Raw genomic sequence first — 18,601 nt, 5'->3', positions numbered from 1 at the left:
ACAGGAGGTTCAGTCCAGGCTGTGACTCCTTTGCAGAAAAGTCCACTATCACTGCAGACAAACAATTACAACGAGAAAACAAATAAAAAACCACAGAATGAGCAAATTGAAAGCACAGCAAAAGCATGCTTTCACTGTGGATCCCCATAATACCTTGCAAGCTACACAAGATGTCCTGCAAAAGTAGCTCAGTGCAATCACTGCAAAAAGATTGGCCATTTTGCTAAGGTATGCCACAGTACCAGTCCAATCAACAGGTGCATGCAGTTACAATACCAGATGTTACTGTGCTGAGTATGGACAAAATCACAACTGCACATATTCCAGAACAGATAAGGTGCACTGTAATTGTTTCTGCCACATCTTTGGGCAAATCACATCCTATTCAGCTAATGTGGACACTGGTTCAGCAGTATCTATACTACCTGATTCTATCTATTTGCATTACTTTAAAGATGTACTTCTTACTGAACTCAAACTTCACTTGGTGTGCCATTTGAAAAAACAAATTCCAGTACGTGGCTGCCTGCCTGCCAGCAACAGTCACTTTTGGTGATTGCTGTGTAACTGCAGAGTTCTACATTGTCCACAAAGGCACTCCGATCCTTGGCAGAGATTTATTGGCTGCTTTAAACCTCAGGGTAGTAAATGGACGAATTGATCTTTCTCAGCAAAGCACTCTTGCAGTACACACACCAGTTTCAGCTGGGACCCAAGACCAGGTTGAGGAGAAACTTGGCTTTGCTTATGGGTTTGTACACAAAGTTAAAATGTAACATAATGTGATGCCTGCATGACAGAAGTTACGGTGCTTACCATTTTCAGTTAGGGAAGCTGTTTCAGAGGAACTTAAAAAACTTGTACAAACGGACATTATTGAAGAGATTGACTCATCGGAATGGGTTTCACCTATAGTAGTGACACAGAAGAAGGATGAAGGCATTAGCCTTTGTGTGGACTTATGGGAGCCAAATAAAGCTACTGCAATTGACAACCACCCTCTGCCTCACATAGAAGAAGTATTTGCAGAACTCTGTGGAGCAAAGATGTTTTCTACTCTTGATTTGCAGAGCGCGTACCACCAGGTTATGTTACATGAAGATAGCAGAAACCTCACAGCATTTATTACACGAGGGACTATTTCGTTTTAAACGTGTTCCATACGGTCTTGCATCTGTCCCAAGTGCCTTCCAAAAAACGATGTCATTGATTCTGAAGAATCAACATGGAGTTCAGTGCTATCTGGATGATATTATTGTGTTTGGAAATATTTCTGAGGAGCATGACAATAACCTGCAGTCTGTACTAAACTGCATCAGCACAGCAGGCCTCAAGCTCAATTTGTCTAAATGCAAATTTAGACAAACAGAGCTCTCCTTTCTGGGGCATACAATTTCACCGGCTGGACTAAAACCTGATCCAGATCATATCCTAGCAATTTCAAATGCTCCTCCTCCAACAGGTTTGCAAACCTTACGTTCCTTCTTGGGTCTTACCTCCTGGTATGCAAAATTCATTCCCAGTTATGCTTCTGTCACTGAACCATTATGAGAATTACTACAGAGAAGTTCAACTTTGGTGTGGACAATGGATGCACAAGCTAGTTTGGAAACTGTGGAAGACTTGATTGTACATAGTCCAGTACTTGCACTATTCAGTCCTACATTGCCCACAATTGTGACTACTGACACTTCTGATTATGGAGTTGGGGCTGTCCTTACACAACTTCATGAGGACAACACAGAGAGGACTGTTGCATTTGCTTCAAGGAGACTGAGTGATGCTGAGAGAAAAAATTCTACAATTGAAAAAGAAGCACTTGCTTGTGCCTGGGCTACTGAAAACTTACCTGTGGGGCCGCACATTCAAATTGCACACAGACCACAGCTCTTTGACAACATTGTTAACCACAAAAGGATTGGGAAGCACAGGAAATCATATTGCTAGATGGTCTGCAAGACTATTCTCTTTCAATTATGAACTGGAATATAAACCTGGAAACCAAAATGTGATAGCTGATTGCCTTTCTCTCCTGCCTTCATCTTCACCAGATGGTCCACTGGAGGATGAGGATGAAGTAGTTGCGTTTATTACAAGCACTCTTACTGCAGTTAGAAGAGAGCAATTCCAAGCTACTTGTTCAGCATGTCCAATTCAAAGAGATGGCCCACTAACCATAAAAACTTTGACCCAGTTTTGCTGCCTTATTTTAGAGTTCGGGATGAACTTTCTTTGCTTGATGGCTGGGTGCTACAAGGTACACACCAGCTACTTGTGCCAGAAGAATGACAGTCAAAACTCATACACCTGGCACACGATATTCATTACGGAATTGTCAGAACCAAACTACAACTACGGGATCTGTATTGGTGGCTAGGGATGGACTCCCAAACAAACAATCATAAAATCCGGTGTCACTTGCCAAATGCATGATAAGACAGCAGTGACACGTACTCCACCATAACATCCTGTTCCTCTTTGTGATTCTGCATGGGAAAAAGTTGCGCTTGACATCGTCGGACCCTTTGATACTGCTCCAATTGACTGTCATTATGCCATCACTTTAATAGACTATTTCAGCAAGTGGCCTGAAGTAGTGTTTACATCACAAATCTTTTCTGCTACAGTAATTAAGTTCCTCTCTATAGTTTTTAGCCGGGAAGGTAATTCCAAAGAACTGGTTTCAGATAATGGTAGTCAATTTACTTCCCTGGAATTTGAAACTTTTCTAGCAGAGAGGAACATTTTACATTGAAAATCATCCCTATAATACCCTCAAGCCAATGGGGAAATCAAAAGGTTTAACAGAAGCTTGAAAGAGAGTTTGCAAACAGCTAAACTGGAAAGGCGATCGTGGATAACCTTCACTACTGATTTCTTGCAAGCATACAGGGCTACACGACATGCCACAACACAAAGATCACCTGCAGAGTTACTGCATGGAAAATGAATACTAAACTGAACATTGCTGGATTGTTAAAGGCAAGACCTGACGACCCAAACAAAGATGATGTGAGAAAAACAGTTGAACAGAACCAAGAAAAGTATAAGGCTTTCACAGACAAACAGCGGGGTGCTAAGGAACCAAATTTTGAGTGTGGTTCCTTTGTTAGAGTAAGAAAACCTGGAATTTTATGCAAAGGGGACCATAAATTCACATCTCCTCTTAAAATTATTGAGAAAAAGGGACCTTACACCTATTGACTTTTTGATGGACGGGTATAGAATGCTTCTTATCTTGAACCTGCCTGTGCACCAAGAGGAGATGATGCGAACACCCAGGCTGCACTGGATGACTTCACCGTAGCACCAACACAACAAGACATTGCACTGGAACCGGGATTTGAGAGACGGTCTGTTAGACCCAGACAACCACCTGTCTAGACTAGAGACTATGTTATGTAGTATTTACAGTGTTTTCAGTGTAATATTTCTGCCAACAGTATAGTGTCTTGTTCCATATTTGTTGCTGTAGTTAGAACAACAATGTTTATTTTATAATTGAGAGAGCTTCTTAAGAGAGGAGGGAACGTGGTGTTTTAGATGCTGCTTGTAATGATTAGACCTGGGAGCACTGGCTGTTGGGAGTCTAGAAGCACAGGAAACAGGAAGGAGGGGGAAAATTAGCCAGGGCTGAGTGAGAGCTGGGTGCAGCAGCAGCTTTGTAAAGAGGTTTCACTTTTGGTAAATAAAGTCCCACTGAAGTTTGTTAGTACCTTACTTGCATGATACAACAGAGGTTTAGGACTCCCCGCCCCCCAGGATTGGGGAGCCCAGCACTGGCACTCCAGCCCCTCCCTGACACTCCCCACAGGGCTGGAGCACACACGTCTACTATCCTGCTCCCCCCCTCCCCTGCCCTTCCCCCAGGCTCTGGTGTGCAAGGGGAATGTGTGGAGTGTCTTTCTCCTCCTCAGTCGGGGGCCACATCAGGGAGGGTTTGTGGGGTTTTTTTGCTTCTCACTTGTATGCGGTCCCTGACTTTCTGTGAATCAGCAGCCCCCTGACCCCAAAATGGTTCCCCGCCCCTTTTTTAAATGACCAAGATCCTGACCATTTGAGGTTAGCAAAGATCCCAAGGTGCTTTTTTTGCAAGAGTGGCTATATTAGCTCTGTTGTCCAAATTCCTACTTGAGCTGCAGTGGCTAAAGAATTCTTGTATACAACTGTGTAGCTTTGCTTTGTGCTGTTAAACAGCATTCATGTTTTAGCAATAGCTGAGGACAAGTGGTATGTGGTTCTAGAAGTGATTCTTATAGGTCTAGAATAATGTAGAATTTGCACTTTAAAATGGTGGTGTAGGAAGCATGGTGATCAAGAGTAAATTTCTGAGGTCTTTTGGCATCTAGTGGGATTTTCAGAAAGGGCTAGAGACCTAACTCCCACACCTTTAGAAATATGGCCCCTGATGCTTAGAGTAGAAGATGGAGTCAAAGGGAACCCTCAGGTGAAATCCTGGGCCCATGCAGGCCAGTAGGACCCCCATTCTGCCACTGACTTGATATATAAAATGGCGTGGGTGACTTGATCTGTGCCTCAGTCTCTCCATCTGTAGAGTGGAGATAATTAACTCAATGATGCAAAAATAAACTATTCTGAGTATCAAGCCTTAGTACTCAATCTCCAAATATCCAACAGCAATCTGGGTGTCAGAGGCCGGTGATGCCTACCAACTTCTGTGAAACGAGTGATGGGGAAAGAAGCTGAGCTTGACAGCCCTGCAGACTGCCGTCTTCTGTGTATCCCCACGAAAGGGAGAGCAAGCGGCGACTCTGGAAAAGCCAGCGCCTTCTGTTTCACATCAGCATGGCAAAGAGATAGCTGGTCTCACTGCCTATTCACAAAGGCCATAGGCTTTTGCAGCTGTGAGATGTTATTTTGTTTCAAACTGAACAGCAGCAAAGCGTGTTGTTCACATCAGTGAGGATGTGTTGCCCTCTCTTGCTCAGACTGCAAAGTCAAAAGAAAACAAGAGCCAACTGAGCTGCACTAATCTGTATATTAAAATTCTTTGGACCTAGAGTCTCTCACATCATAATTTCATCTCCCGTGGATGGCAAGCCGCATATGTTTGACATATAAATTGGGAGATTACCTATTTGCACTACATCCTCTGCTGTAACAGTGCCCTGTATGTTCTGGAGGAAACAATCCCTAGAGACACACAACCAATGGCTCTTTGCTAGACCCTAGCTGGTTCGCTCTGGCCTTCTCTCTGGCAGTGAAGGCACACCTCCACTAATATTACCATTCACTAAGGATAGGATTTTTACATGGGCCTAAGGGGATGAGACACCCAGGTGCCCCCCGACACGCTTTTGGAAGTTGGGGGCCTCATTTCTTTGCAAATCCCAGCCTCTGTCCATTGTAAACAGTTCCCTCAGAGTCAACCACTGGTGATATTTCTCAGATTGGGTGGCAGTGTCCTGTCACCATCAGTGTAGTCCCTATACCTTATACCCTGCCCTGGTGGAAATGTGCCTGATCACATTTAGCTCTCTCAGAGAGGACACTGGTGAATGATAAAATCACATGCAGTGTTGAGAGAAGCTGCTTATGAAGAAGAAAGCTTTTCTATTGGCCCACAAACAGGCTCAGAGGCATAGCAAAGGGAGGGTAGGGAGGGGCAGCTGCCCCCGGGCACCACACTAGGGGGGCGCCGGCTGGGGTGGGAGCGGAGCGCATGCTGCGCAGGCCCACCTGACGCTTAGATCAGTGAGCCGGTAGCTGGGCCACGTGCGGCCACCTGGAATGCACTGCGAGCAGAGGCAGCCACCTGGAGCAGCCTCTTTTAAAAGTAAGATGAACTTACCCGACCGGTTCCTCCGGTGCCTGGCTCTGAGGGAGGGAGATTTGGTTGGGAGGGTGCTGGGTTGCTTGGCTTTGGAGGAGGGGGATTTTGTTGGGGGGGCACTGGGTTGCTTGGCTCTGAAGGAGGGGGATTTGGTTGGGAGGCACTGGTGGTGCCTGGCTTTGGCATCAGCTGGTAGAAAACCTGCCAGTCTCCAGCAGCAGCCTCTGGTCCGGCAGGCCAGGGCCAAGGGTCATGAAGCAGGAGGTGGGGGGCCAGAGGTGTGTAAGGGCAGGCAATGGCAGGGCAGGGGGAGAGCACAAGTGGGGTGTGGGTCTTCGGAGGAAGAGGTAGCTCAGGAGCATTTTGGGGGAGTGGGACAGTATGTGGGTGGGGCCTAGGAGCAAGCACAGCAGGGTGGGGGATCACGGGTCCAGGTGCTTGTGCCACTTCTGTGATTCGGGGCTAGGAGAGCCGGGCCCACCCTGGAGCAGTGCCCAGCCAAGGCAAGGGACAGCACACATTAAGGACTCGGAGTAAAGTGATGGCTTGGCTGGTGGGGAAGAGAGAAGAGCTTTGTCATTTGTGAACTCCACCGGCAAGTGCTGGGAGCGGAGGCATGGGATGCCCCTTTCCCTGTAGGCTGAATTTGCCAGTGACCCGGCTCCTGGAACCTGGTTCCCTGCCCACTGACTTTCAGCCACTCACCCGCCTGTCACTGGACCACCTCACTTGATTTCATCTGGACACAAAGCGCTGTCTAGCAACTGACGGTGCCATCCGCCCGCTGGAATGGTATCAAGCCCGCGTGACCAAGACAAGGCTAATGCTTGCCAGCCCTCGCACCACCCATTGGCAGCACTCAGAGGGCTTTCCCAAGGAGGCCAGAATTGTTCTCATTTTACAGGTGGGGAAACTGAGGCACAGTGGGGGCTGTGACATGCCTGAGGTCACACAGCAGGTTGGACTAGAAGCTCAGTTTCCAGTGGTTCAGGGGCTGTCTACATGGGTAGCAAAGATGTAACTGCAGCACAGCCTGGCATAACCCAGCTCGCTGCAATCTGACTAGTGTGGGGAACCACCACGGGGTGGGGGGGGGCTTCAGCAATCGCACCCTGGCTAGCTCGTGCTGTGATCAAACCACCCCTGCTCAAAGGAGACAGTCCAGGGAGCTGCCTGCCAGCCCACGGTGCAGCCCAACTAACGGCAGCGAGGGGCAGAGACTGATACCCAGCAGCCATCTCCTGCCCCCGCTTCTCCCGTCTGCTCAGTCCCGCCCCCAGGCTTGCTGAGCCCTGTGGGGGGAACGCTTCGGACCTAGCCAATTCACTCCCCTCATGCCTCAACACCTGCCTAGAGGCACTATGGGGCCTGGCTCCTGTGACCCCACAGTGTGGGAGAAAACAGGGCCTGATCTGACCCCCCAGTTCAAGGGATCCACTTGAGGGAGGGGCCTGGCACCAAAATCCCACTGGTGCACAGGAGGCTACAGGGCCTCTCTAGGGGGCACTGGCTCTGGTTCAGTCCCAGGGCAGGGAGCACAGGCTGGCTCAAGGAGATATGGATGGGCTCTGGGGACCCATCCCTTCTAGGGTGCACCAGCCCCTATCTTACCCCATGGGGGCAGTAAAGAAGCACAGAACACTAGAGCTGGAAGGGACCTCAAGAGGTCATCGAGTCCAGTCCCCTGCCCTCACGGCAGGACCAAGCACCCAGGGCTACTCAACACACGGACCATGGGATGCGTGATTCCCATGGCCAGTTTGTTTGTGGCCGGCGGCTTGGAGCCAAAACAAAAAAGTCGTCAATGTAATGGTCTTCTGTTGAGATGTGTTTTAGCAGTTAAATTCTTGGACTGTCATTGCTCGTGAAAAGTGCTGTCACATGGATGGAAATCAAGTAAATGTTGCATTTTATTAATATCAGCAGAACTGACTTAAATGGGGCCTGTGTGTTATGTAGTCTTGCCTTAATCTTTGTATTCTTGCCTGTCAGTGTAAGAGAAGCTATTTGTATATATTTGCTTGTATATGCAACCACACTTAAGTTGAGGACCTCAGCATGTTCCTTGAATATCAGTGTGGCCCCGGGACTTTCAAAGTTGAGTTGCCCTAGCTCATCCCTGACAGGTGTCTGTCTAACCTGCTCTTAAATATCTCCAGTAATGAAGATTCTGCAATCTCCCGAGGCAATTTATTCCGGTGATTAACCCTCCGACAGGCAGGAAGTTTTTGATAATGTCCAACCTCAACCTCCCTTGCTGCAGTTTAAGCCCATTGCTTCTCGTCCTATCCTCAGAAACCAAGGAGAACAATTTTTCTTTCTCCTCCTTATGACACTCTTTTAGATACTTGAAAGCTGCTCTCGTGTCCTTTTTCAGTCTTCTCTTTTCCAAGCTAAATAAGGCCAATTCCTTCAGCCTTGCCTCATAGGTCATGTTCTCTAGACCTTTCATTATTTGTGTTGTTCTTCTCTGGACTTTCTCCAGTTTCTCCACATGTTTCCTGAAATGTGGTGCCCAGAACTGGATATGATACTCCAGCTTGGGGCCTATTGTAGATGGCTCATTCCCTGCCTAGGGGATGTGAGACTGGGTGGGTTAATTTCCAATCCTCCTGTTTATTCTTTTCCTAAGCCAAGAGGGCACAGTGGTTCTGATGAGGCTCTGTAAGGAGGCAGCCCCCACTGCCCCCTGCTTGAAACCCTTTGTGCAGGTGTTAAACAGCTGTCTAGCCCAACCTAGAGGTCACTGCATTTCAGCGTGCCTGAAGCAACACAGCACCATCAATGGACAGGGGAATGGCTCCCGGACATGGCTTACTCATGACTGCTTCAGTCCTGTTGAATGGGCCTCAGCCTCTTTCCTTCCCCTCCCCAGCTTTGCAATAGGGCTGTAGACTCTGGGGGGAGAGGGGTGGAGGCAGGCAGGGGTGTCTCCCTGCAGCAGACGTAGACTCGTCTCTGTATTAATCATTCTCACTGAAGTTTTTAGCTTTGTATTGAGACCTTTTACATGGAAACTTTGTATTATGTCTTGGTGGAATAGTCCCTAAGATAAGTGAGGTAGAGACTGTCCCTGTGGGGTGAATGAGGTAGGAATGGATAAGGTGAAAGGCGAGCACCTCTGGGCAGTTACAAGGGTTGGAGAGGGGAGGGAAGCCAGATCCAAGACCAGTGGGCCCATTGAAAGGAGACTGGACCTGCGGATGCCTTGGGGGTCAGCAGCAAGGGTCTGCCTTGGGAAGCCCCCTCTTTGGAGGTGAATGTGGCAGCATTGAGACACCACCCAGAAGCAGGCGCCACAGACACTAACTGCAGATGCATGGGACGGCTCTCACAGATCTTGAGCATGCATAAGATGTTAGATCTGCAGGAGGGGGAGCAGTGGTGTAGCAAGAGGGCCGGAAGGGTCAGTTGCCCCTGGGCACCATGCTAGGGAGGCGCCAATTTAATCCCATTCTGCTCCCCCTGTCATCCCTCAGCTCACCTGCTCCTACTCCACCTGCCCCCAGCAGCTGGAGCCTCCTCCCCGCCTCTCTGCTCCTAGCCCAACCCTCCTCCATCTCCGCTGGCAGGTTAGTGCATGCGGGAGCCTGGCCCCAAACTGGAGGGAGCGGGGGAAAATGCAGTACAAGTTCCCCTCCGCCCCCCTCCTCCTTCCAGGGTCAGACTCAGCTGTGCACCAGGTTCGGGGCCCTGCCACATGGCGGTGGCGGGAGGAGGGGCAAATGTTTCCTTTGCCCCTGGGTGCATAACACCCTCACTACACCTCTGAACAGGCTACCTCTTCACTAGGAAGTAGGGGAGTTATTCTCCTGTTCACGTATATATGCTCTCACAAGCACCCAAAGAGCTAGCAGTGTAGCCATGATAGCACTGGGTGTGGCAGCAGAGACATGGCTGAGCCATGCCAAATACATATCCACTGATTTCAGGTAGGTTTGTAGGTGGCATGGCTTGGATGCATTGCTACTGTGGTCTTCTGTGCTACTGCAGCTACAATGCTACGTATACTTATGCAAACTCAATGAGAGCTAGTAGCAGGGTTCCCTGTAAGCTGAGCACATGCGTAGCCAGCTAGGAGAGATTCTACTGCCATCCAGCTGATTAGCAGGGTGCTCACAACCCAGCGGCATGTGTTTCCACTGGTGGTGCACATCCACATATGCCTCCACGCATATAACAAAATTTATTCTGTACATGGATGAGAAAAGTAAGACGAAACATTGGCTAGCAGGAGTATGTGTGCATGAGCAGAACCATCATGGCCATCTATAATATACCTTATCCATAACACATGTAATATACAAATATTACAATAGATAACATCTTTCCACCAGATATTCTTAACCAGAGTACAAGGGAAACTTTGCCATGTCATTTATCATGTTGAAAAGTCTTTTAATTATTAATGTTCCCTTCAGAAAGATACTGCATTGAAGTGTCTCTTGCAGGAGTTTTTTTGTCAAGCCCTGTCCCTTCTGAGTTAGTGGAGACAATCTCCGAGTTTGACACGAAACATGAGGCTTTCTCCAGGGCTATCACAAAAAGAACAAGTGAACACAAGTGGGGTTAGAGCATAGAGGACCTACCGTTCCATCCCCTCCGCAGGCCAGGAGTCGTAGGTTTGGCACTTTTCTGTACAGTTCGAGTCTAGGAAGGGGAAACAAAGAGAGGTAGGAGAAAACGGTAAGGAAGTGAACAATAGAAATACAGTGACTGCAACAAGAGTTGCTTCACTCATAGAAAACAAACAAAACAATGGAGGAAGTTGTACATACCAATGGAAAAAATGACAGTGTCAATTTTATCACTAAATACAGTTATTCATCGCATATTGTTCAATAGCAGATAGATCATAGATGGAGGCACGGAAAGAAAATCTGCCCATACAACAATAATGCTCCACATTTAGAACAACTACCAGCCACTACTCAAGAAAAGTTTACACCTACAAGGAGTAAGGATGTTGTAGATCAGCAAGGATGTTGTAGATCAGTGTTTTTCAGTTTTTTTTCTCTTTGTGGGCCCCTAAAAAAATTCAAATGGAGGTGCAGGCCCCGCTAGAAATCTTAGACACAGCCCGCAGACTCCACGGGGTCTGCAAATCACATGTGGAAAACCACTTGCTGTAGATGAAGAATGAAGTGCCCCAGCAATGAAGCTTGAACTGTGTCTGCCTCAAATAGTTTTGGTTCCACCAGTGCTGATAGTCACTCATTTGCACCAAAAAAAAAATCACTCCAGTATCTGCTACTAGCAATGGAGATGTTGTAGAAGGAACTGCAAGAATTTGTTCGGTATCCTAGAGCACCATCTAGTGGTACTGAAAAATGCTACCGAATAAAGGAGTTTTCCTATAAAAACTTTCCCATAAGGTAGAACTTCACTCTTAAGAGCTTCATGCTTCAGAATTCATTTCTCATAGATTTAACATTTGTTCCATGTGCTTTGAAGCAATACTGCTTATTTTCCATAAAGCAATAATGTCTTTTGACTGGAACGATTATAGTAAATAGCATACTACCAAGGGTTAAATGTTACATTCAGGCTTCTTTTCCCAAATGATAGCTCAATTCAGCAGTAATTCTCCATACAAAGTCATAGAACTTGGTTTTGTAGAAGAAAATTAAATCCTATTGCTGCAGAGATGACTGTGAAAAATGAAAAGCCTACCAGGAAGCAAGCCCAGGCTCTTCCTTCCAAGGCTCACCAGGACTTATTCAACAGGATTAACTTTGGTTTTTAAATCTGCGGTCAAGCTGAAAGGAGAATTTCTCACTCCAGCTCAGAAGCTGGGAAACTCTTGATATAAAGCAAACAAACTTGAAATTAAAAATCAGACTGTAGGTTGAAAATACAAATATTTGTTTACAGGCCCACTGAAAGTCCTGGCAAAAGTAGAAATGTGGCTAAAGTAACCTTTGCATTTGGAGCATTTCTCCTGTCAACTCCCTTGACCTCCGTTATGTTATCGCTAGACTGCTAATCTCCCTCTTGCTTCTGAAACAGATGAGTATATTGTGGAGGCACATGCTGATCAGATGTGTGTTTTTCTGCTCTGTTTAACACCCGTGCCTTCCTACTCAGCATATTGGTGGGTTCCAATCACAGATGGGAACTCCAATGATTAAACTGACAGTGTGCGCAGTCTTGTAGAAGTTTGAAGGTGTGCAGCAAATTTCATATCAGCAGCAGGATTGGGGGGAGCTGAGGAAATGGGGAACAAATACAGATTTGATGGGAAGAAGAAAAAATAGGAGAAAGTACAACTGGAGAAACAGAATCCAAATTTCCTCCCTATCTTGTACAACCTTCTTTACCTCTGAGTGAAACTTGCCACACAGAGGATCTTGATCAACTTTTCTCTTCTTGAATGCAGGGAAGTGCATGAGATAACTTACTGAGGTCCCTTCCAGTCCAACACTCCTATGATTCTATGTCCATTAAAGGAAGGACAAGAAGTAATCAGTTTAAGTAGCAGCAAGCAAGATTTACATTAGATATTTGGGGAAACTTTCTAATTAAAAGGATAGCTAAAGACTGGAATAAGCTTCCAATGGAGATTGTGAAATCTCCCTTGTGACAGAGATGGCAATTTCCTGCAATATCTGAAAAACCTTATTCAATTAATTTAAACCTTATTGAATTAACTTTAAGTATTTTAGGAGTTCATTGTATTAAAAATGCAAATGTGTCTGTGTTATTAGGGGGGTTGTATGTAACCTGTCTAGAAGACATGACTAATACAAACCTTGGGAAATATTAGGAGCTTCCAAGGACTCTTTTAAACAATGGGCTGGGTTTGTTGAGGACGTTTCTTACAGAATACTTGAGAGAAAGGAAATGCAAATGTCCCCCTCCAGACCTAATCTTTTGAAGCTTACTCTTGGGGAAGGAACCTTTGTCTATGAATTCACTACAGTATTCCCAGGACTGACAGGCCCAAACAGCATAAAGGAGTAGTAACTCCCAGATTCATAGCAGTTATGAACTTGTGATCACAGAGGAGTTCAAAGGATTGTTCACCAGACAGAGCCCTTGTTGCAGCTGGGGTGACTCCTTGCCAGCTTATTACCGTCTATGTAGGTTCTTTCATTGTTTTTAGTATACGTATTTCATTGTAATTAATATATCCCTTTGTAGTCCTCTTCCCTTGCATAGAAAGAGCTGTGTGGTAACAACTGTAGGCAGTCATGCTGTTTGTAGCCTCTGAGGAAGGAAGGCAAAGCCGACCTGCTGGGGCAGTGTGCCATGCTAGGAAATAGCACAGTCTATATGGGAACTGTGTCATCTGAAAAAGCCCCAGCTGGCAGGAAGATGCAGGTCTCCCCAAGAGAGGTGATGGCTGGAAAGGGAAGAGTTTGAGAGTAGATGCTTTTGCTGGACCACAAATGGCAAATACAGATGTAACTGCACTGAACTGTGAATCCAGTTACTGAAGGTTTTTAGGGACAGGTTAGACAAATATTTGTCATGTATGGTCTATATATGCGTGGTCCTGCCACAGCACAAACTTCGTGGGCACCATGCAACAACCAGTATAAAAAAACTGACTAACTGAGAATATGCTGACCCACATCACAGCAATGGTTTTATCTCTAGCTTTGCATAGACAGGTTTCAGAGATAGCTGTTTTGATCTGTTTCAGAAAAATTATGCTTCTTTTGTTTTTTTTACTTCATGCATCTGATGAAGTGAGTTGCAACTCCTAAGCCATAATAAAATTGTTAGACTTTCCAGTGCCAGCAGATTCCTTATTGTTTCTGCATAGACAATAAACACCTAGAAACTTTTGGGGAAATGGTTATTTTTTGACCCCGATTATATCTCTGGTATCCCTTGCTCAAATGACCATGTAATGTGGGCATTAACCCTTCTTTAAACTCCTACACGCATAACGAATTTCAAGAAAATACGTACAAGCATATTTAGGTTTTTGAGCACTTGGAAGGGTTGGGGATAGAATTACATAGGAGTCATGCAGAGGGGTCACATGCTCCCCCTTTGTTGGTATGCTCTCCCTCTTCCATTTTAATAAGAATTTTTGTTTACTTGCACCTCTGCTGTTTGGGACCCTGTTCAAGCATACTTAGCTGCGCTGATGAGCTCTCCATGCTGCTGCAGTAGGAAATGAACATTCAAAAGTCCCCACGGGTTTTCTTGCTCTCCAGTTTCAAGAGTACTGGAGTTCAATGTGCTAGTCACAGGGTTCAAAACAGAGTACTCTGGATCATCACCTGCAGGTCAGTAACTCTGAATTACAGCACACAGGCCTGGTCTACACTAAAGGGGAAAGTCGACTTAAGATACACAACTCCAGCTATGTTAATTATGTAGCTGGAGTTGAAGTAACTTAAATCGCGTTTTGGCACCATCCACACAGCAGGAGGTCAACAGGAGCAGATGCTCCCATCAACTTCCCTTACTCCTCATGAGGAGCAGGACCACCGGCACTGATGGGAGTGCCCTCTCAGTTCAAATTAGCGTTGTCTTCACTAGACCTAGTCATTCAAACACCGGAAGATTGACTGCGGCAGTGTCACTCTTCTCTATAGTGTAGACAAGCCCGCAGTGTTTACACTGCCTTTAAGTTGAGGCATGAATGTTGCCTCGGGCTTTACTCTGGAGTACAAGGGTCAATTTTAAAAGCCCGTTTGGTCAATGGGAGGGACTGGGCAGTGTAGACACTCTCATTGCAAATTCGACCTAACAATGAATATATCGACCTAAGCTCCCAATGTAGACCAGCCCTCGATTTAGCAGAACAGGGCAGCAGGAAGAAATTGTTTTTGCAGAGCCTATAACTTGGGAACCCATTAGTCAAACAACCCCACATTTGGGCCATTAATGTTACCCCACATCCTCATGATGTAAACCAAAATTTCAAAGCAACCCAAGTAACCATCCAGATTTTAGAGCATTTACAAGAGTTGCGTTCTAAATGGTAGGCATAGGAAAAAAATATCTAGCTATTGTTCTGTTTTGATGCATGCAAACTACACAAAATGAACATTTTAAAATACCATTCTCAGTTTGAGTCGCCCAGAGATTTAGTGAGTTCCCTGTGTGACAGGCTGCTGGCTAAGCCAGAGCTCTGCCACTACAGCGTGGCTGAAAAAGGCAGTTGCAGCCAGCAGAGCAGGCCCATGCATGAGGGGCTAATGGGAAGCAGCTGTGGGCATCATTAGCCAGAGGGCTAGATAAGGCAGCCAGAGGGGAATTGGAAGGGGAGGAGCCAGAGGGTGGCTGAGTGCTCCTCAGCCAGAAGGAGAGGCTAGCTGAGTTTGCTGTGAACAAAACTCTGTAAATAGAAGGTGATGGGAAATTGGCATGGGCAATAAAAGGCATGGGTGATTGCACCAGAAAGGGTCTCTGGTTGATTTGTGGATGAAGAAGGGGTACCAGAGTGCAAAGCCTGGGTGAGGACTTTGCCACACATGCAACACCCAGACCATTTTGATCCATATCAAGTCAATAGCTTGATTCCTAGTGCTGCACAAAAACAATCTACAAAGAAGTTTATGTTTGAGAAATGGAATGTGCTGTTAAGCATGTACTTAAGTCCTTTTCTGAATAAGGATGGACACAAGCATGTGCTGAATTTCATTACTCAATCAGGCCCTTAGACAGTGGGTCATGCTTTGATAAGCCTTGCCAATACCGCTATTACTGATTATTATTACCAGGAAGCCCTACCTTTTGCCCCCATACTTAACAAGCAAAGAAGCATGTTGACAACACTAATTGCTTCAGTACTTACGCCTCTCTTGGCCCCTCCTGAGAGAGATCAAAGACCTGGCGAGGATTCAAGTACCACATGAACATCTGGAGAACCTTCGTGCCCTGTGAGGATAGAAAATGGAAGGAAACTAAATGAGCAAATGACTATTATAAGTAATAATATTTTATCCTTATTAATCTTCGGAGTACCTTTCATTCACCTTTGCTTTACAGAACAAATACAAAACAAAGGTGAATTTACTGACAAGTCAAAACAAAAGCTACCCATTGTAACAGAAGATTACACTAGAGAACAATCACGTGACCTACCATCTCGCTCTTTGTGTGTGTGCAGCCCCTTGGGGGAAGGACTGCCTTTTTGTTCTGTGTTCTTATAGTGCTTGGCACAATGAGGTCACAGTCAATGACTCAAGCTCCTAGGCATTAAGATAATATGGCTAATAATAACAACAACATATGTCCATGCAGTGTAGAATGCAGGTCTGGATTGGCTTCTAATTGACAGCAGAGCTAGTTGAGAAAACTTTGATGGAGCCATTTTGCAACAGAAATCCAGTTATGACAAAATCAAGATGTTCTGTGAAATTGTTCCAGGTTTCCTGAAATTTTGCTTTGGAGAAAACATGCAAAAGATTCTGGCAATGTTGAAATATCCCATTTCAATACTTCCTGAAATAAATATTTGTATTTGTTTATTTTAAAAGTGATGTTTTATTTCAATATCTTTTATTTTGGATTGCATTTTATGTTATCATAGAATATAAATGTAACAGGTCAAAATCAAAGCTAAAACAAAACATTTTTCAGACTTTTTCTTTGTAGAGAATTTTGAAATATTTGTAGGCATGTGTGAGCCCATTGTTTACTTCAGCTCTGCATGCATGACCAAAGTGTTCAGCCTGCTGCTTACAGCTTGATGGTGGAATAATATGCTTAAGCAACAGCATCATGATCTTAAACTTGGTTTTCTAGAACACAGTTTTTCAGACTTGGGTCGTGGGGCCACCAGGGTGAACTGCTGGCAGCACTGTCCTTCCTTGTTTACTTAATGTGTCTGTAGCCACAGATCCCCTTGCAGCTCCCATTGGTTGTGGTTTGCCATTTACAGCCAATGAGCTGCAAGGCTCCATGGCTAAGGACATATTAAGTAAACAAAGTGGCGTGCCCCAACTTTGAAAAACACTATTCTATAACACTGTTAACTACACCTTTACAGTTCAGAATTACATGGGTTTACAATACAAGATACAGTACATGGCCAAAGGATGTTGAGAGATTTCCTGATTAAGCCAAACAAAAGAAGAGCAGGATGAAGACTGGCAATTACTTTGGTGAGCTCCAAACCACTATTCTGGTTTCCTCTCAAAGAATCAAAACCTGAGAGGAAGATCACACTAAATAATCCAAACCTCCATTCAGGCAGGAAGATGATTTCCTGGGAAGGGTCCAGTCCTCCATTCCAGGAGTCTGCATCCCAGGCCACGTGAAACTCTTCTTTTTCTGTGACTGACTTGAAATCCCTTTATGACCCATTATTTAAAGAAACTTGCAAAAACATTGCTGCTGTGGCCAAGTTGATGCCTTTACCTGATTCCCACCACTTTTTGGATTGACAAACACCAACAGTGGTTTCATGAGCAGAGAAGAGATGGGCTTTATCACAAATGGTCGGCCTTTGTTTTCCTGCAAAATCGAAAGTGACAGAGTACCTCAGTTAGAGTTACACAAAACTGATGCTAGAATCTCAAGGGAAAAAAAAATCACACAGCATTCTCATTTCTGTTTTTAGAGGGTTTTGTGGCCATGAAAGCCATGATATTAACCCCTGTGACCTTTAGTAGAAAACTGCTGTTGCACAGATAACAAATTTCGGTCTGCATCCCCCTTGTCATGCCTCAATTATTCAACCTACCCTATTTTATCCTAGAGAATGAACCTGTGCATCTCATCTAAGGATGGGGGGATAGATCAAACTGGACTGGCTGATCAATGGATATGCTGGATGTTAAGTGGTAATCTAAAGATTAAAATATCCATTCAGTCCCTCTTTCATATATGACTAATTAGGACTTACCTCATTGCCTCTTTTGCTGGCTTTTCTTTTAAAAGATGTTCTCTTCTTTCGCCGGGTTGAAGTTTTTAATGAGTTCTATGTAAAAAGAAAAAAAAAGGATACATGGAAAGAAAAACAAAAATCAAGTCAGCCCCAGAAGCAGCCTCATTTAAGAAGCTCCTTCACTTGGAGAATGATACAGTGTCTGGCACATGCTTGAAGTTTATATCACATGCGTCTCATGCTTTACACTTCCACACCACCGTTGATGGAGAAAGCCACACACGGAGACCAGACTGGTGCTTTGGAACTGGAAGCTTTCTCACGCCAGGGAGCAGAAAAATCCAGATACTCCCATAGACTCACATAACACCACACGTTGTACCTGCCAACCCTCCCAATAGGGGTAGGAGACGCCCGTTTTCCCTCCGGGGCTCCAGTCTCCTTCCCAATCAAGCTCGTCTCCTGGTATGGAGACCACCTACACAAAAATGTAATAAAACATGATAAAATGAGCTATTTTTCATGTTTAAAAAACAAAACAAACGCAAAACAAAACCAAACCACAGGGTTAGCTCTGGTGCCCACCATGACATAGCATAACGCATGCTATTGCTGCATATGATGCTGGCAGAAAAAGACAAACCTGACCTAACATGAAACTCTTGCGGTAATCTGATAGAGAAGCTCCTCTGAATTCTTACTATTGAAGGGCTTCCTTTTTCTTAAATAAAAACAAATGAAAACGGCTGCCACTCTACGACACAAAAACTAGTTGAAACAAACAGATATTTTGTAGCATCTGCCAAAAAATTGCATCAGCAACAGGAGTTAACTAAAAATACTTGTCCTGCCATGAATCCAGGGGAGTGGATGAGATGACCACTGTATCTTTGATCATGTCTACACAGCAGGGCTAAAGTCCAATTAAGCTATGCAACTTCAGCTACATCAATTGCGTAGCTTAAGTCAAAATAGCTTAATTTGGCTTTTGGCGCTGTCTACACAGCAGA

General features: G+C 45.2%; 1 protein-coding gene across 7 annotated transcripts in view; it reads right to left on the bottom strand.

Annotated features, from left to right (window-relative positions):
* DGKI (diacylglycerol kinase iota) overlaps positions 1-18,601 on the bottom strand; it is a 312,169-nt gene that overhangs the window by 139,728 nt on the left and 153,840 nt on the right. For 5 of the 7 annotated variants that reach the window (XM_075940048.2, XM_075940098.2, XM_075940067.2 and 2 more), the window contains 5 exons: positions 17,974-18,069; positions 17,610-17,684; positions 17,123-17,218; positions 15,555-15,637; positions 10,384-10,444 (listed from right to left, as the gene is read on the bottom strand). In XM_075940048.2, coding sequence (XP_075796163.2) covers positions 10,384-10,444; positions 15,555-15,637; positions 17,123-17,218; positions 17,610-17,684; positions 17,974-18,069 — 411 coding nt within the window. The remainder of the gene's footprint in view (positions 1-10,383; positions 10,445-15,554; positions 15,638-17,122; positions 17,219-17,609; positions 17,685-17,973; positions 18,070-18,601) is intronic. The other 2 variants (XM_075940058.2, XM_075940081.2) reach the window with 1 other exon arrangement.

Source organism: Pelodiscus sinensis, chromosome 1 (genome assembly GCF_052426305.1).
Source record: "Pelodiscus sinensis isolate ZL-2025 chromosome 1, ASM5242630v1, whole genome shotgun sequence".
NCBI lineage: Eukaryota > Metazoa > Chordata > Testudines > Trionychidae > Pelodiscus > Pelodiscus sinensis.
The sequence above is the reverse complement of the archived record's forward strand: the minus strand, read 5'-3'. Positions and strand labels throughout refer to the sequence as shown.